Source organism: Penaeus monodon, chromosome 32, assembly GCF_015228065.2.
Source record: "Penaeus monodon isolate SGIC_2016 chromosome 32, NSTDA_Pmon_1, whole genome shotgun sequence".
Taxonomy (NCBI): Eukaryota; Metazoa; Arthropoda; class Malacostraca; order Decapoda; family Penaeidae; genus Penaeus; species Penaeus monodon.
Genome location: NC_051417.1, coordinates 20,743,185 through 20,744,640, shown reverse-complemented (window position 1 = coordinate 20,744,640; position 1,456 = coordinate 20,743,185). Strand labels below are relative to the sequence as shown.

Genomic DNA, 1,456 nt, shown 5'->3' with positions numbered 1-1,456 from the left:
TCCTTTCTTTCATGCCCAATTGTATTAACTACAACAAAAATAATTTATATAGTATTTTTGTTGTTGATAATTAGTAATTACAGAATCTAATAGAGGATTTGTTTTTTTCAGGATACTTTTTCTACGTGCTCAGAAGCGAGAACTTGAGGAGATGAAGGCGCAGAATTCCTTCATGAGTGACACATAGTGTTGGGCTGCCTGTGATAGCTGCCTGGGTCAGTTGTCTGGATGTTGACATGCCTGGGATTATTTATAAAGTGTTATATTTTCTTAATCATGTACTGGATGTGTGAACATTGGTGAAGTCCAAAGTGCAGGGTGTGGCAGTGAGGTGAGGCCCGAGTCCTCCCCTTGTGTGGGTTGTGGGCGAGTGCCAGCACCAGTATCATCACAGCAGCCAGTGCAAAGATGACTGCTGCCACAGGCCAGGGTAACTGCCAGCTCTTCACAGGATTCACCAACAACCTACCGTCCTGTGTCTGGCCCGGCCTACCCTGGCCACCCTCCACCGATAACCCCAATGTCATCTATGTTTCTCTGTGATGAATGACACAACTAGACACCTCTGAAGGCTGAGCCTGTACACTGAACAGCTCTGCTACGTCACAATGTAATACCGGCTAGCCAGAGGCTGGCACTGTATCACACTCCCTGGGGTCTTGAGAATCACCCCTTCGAGCATCATCTGTCCCGTTCCCCTTCGTCACTCTCACTCTGTGTTCCTTCTTTGCTGGCTGACTTGTCAAGCCCACGTGGATATCTGGAAGTCTTGGCAGAGCTCTCCAGCCCAATAGGTTTGAAAAAAAATAACAAGAAAAAAGAATTGTTGTCTTATTGCTTTACACATTTCACAACAAAACACTAGTGAACCACTCCTCTTACCAGCATGTCACTACCGGAAGGATGTCACGGGCGGCTTCCACCAGCTCTATTCCAGCATCCGGGGAATAAGTTGGGCGAAGCGAGCGGGGGTGACTTTTCTGTTGCGGTAGCAGTGGTACACGGAACTTTTACCTATTTACTATCAGTAGATTCTGGAGAGCGTAGTTGAATTTCTTAACTGCTTTCCGTAATCAGTTATCCAAGTGTAAGTCCTGTGAATGTGTTTTGTGTTCTTGGTGACTGTCACATGGTCCCCAGGGTTGGATTTGAGGCAGTGTCTTGAGCATTTTGATGCTGACAGATTAAATGTTATTTAAGTCATTGTTTTTGCTGGCTAATCTGTATCTCAGACAGTCTTTAAAGTTCCAACTGGGCTGTGAAAAGTTTCATTGTCATGTTCTTTACCAGTTGTTGATATATCTTCTTCAGGAGTCATATGTTTAACTAAAACTATAAATTTGTAGATAAACCGGGTTATTATTATAGTCACTGTTATTTTCATAATTATATTAACTTTGTTTCTCTGTAGAAATTTGGAGGCCATTGTAGTGACTGTAAAGCAAGGATTTCAATG

General features: G+C 43.5%; 1 protein-coding gene across 1 annotated transcript in view; it reads left to right on the top strand.

Moving 5' to 3' along the window:
- Positions 1–1,456, top strand: part of LOC119593717 (WW domain-containing adapter protein with coiled-coil-like) — a gene marked incomplete in the record, with an annotated part of 31,198 nt that overhangs the window by 28,918 nt on the left and 824 nt on the right. Inside the window, 1 exon segment of the mRNA XM_037942689.1 lies at positions 112–1,456. Within this exon segment, the coding sequence (XP_037798617.1) occupies positions 112–187 (76 nt within the window).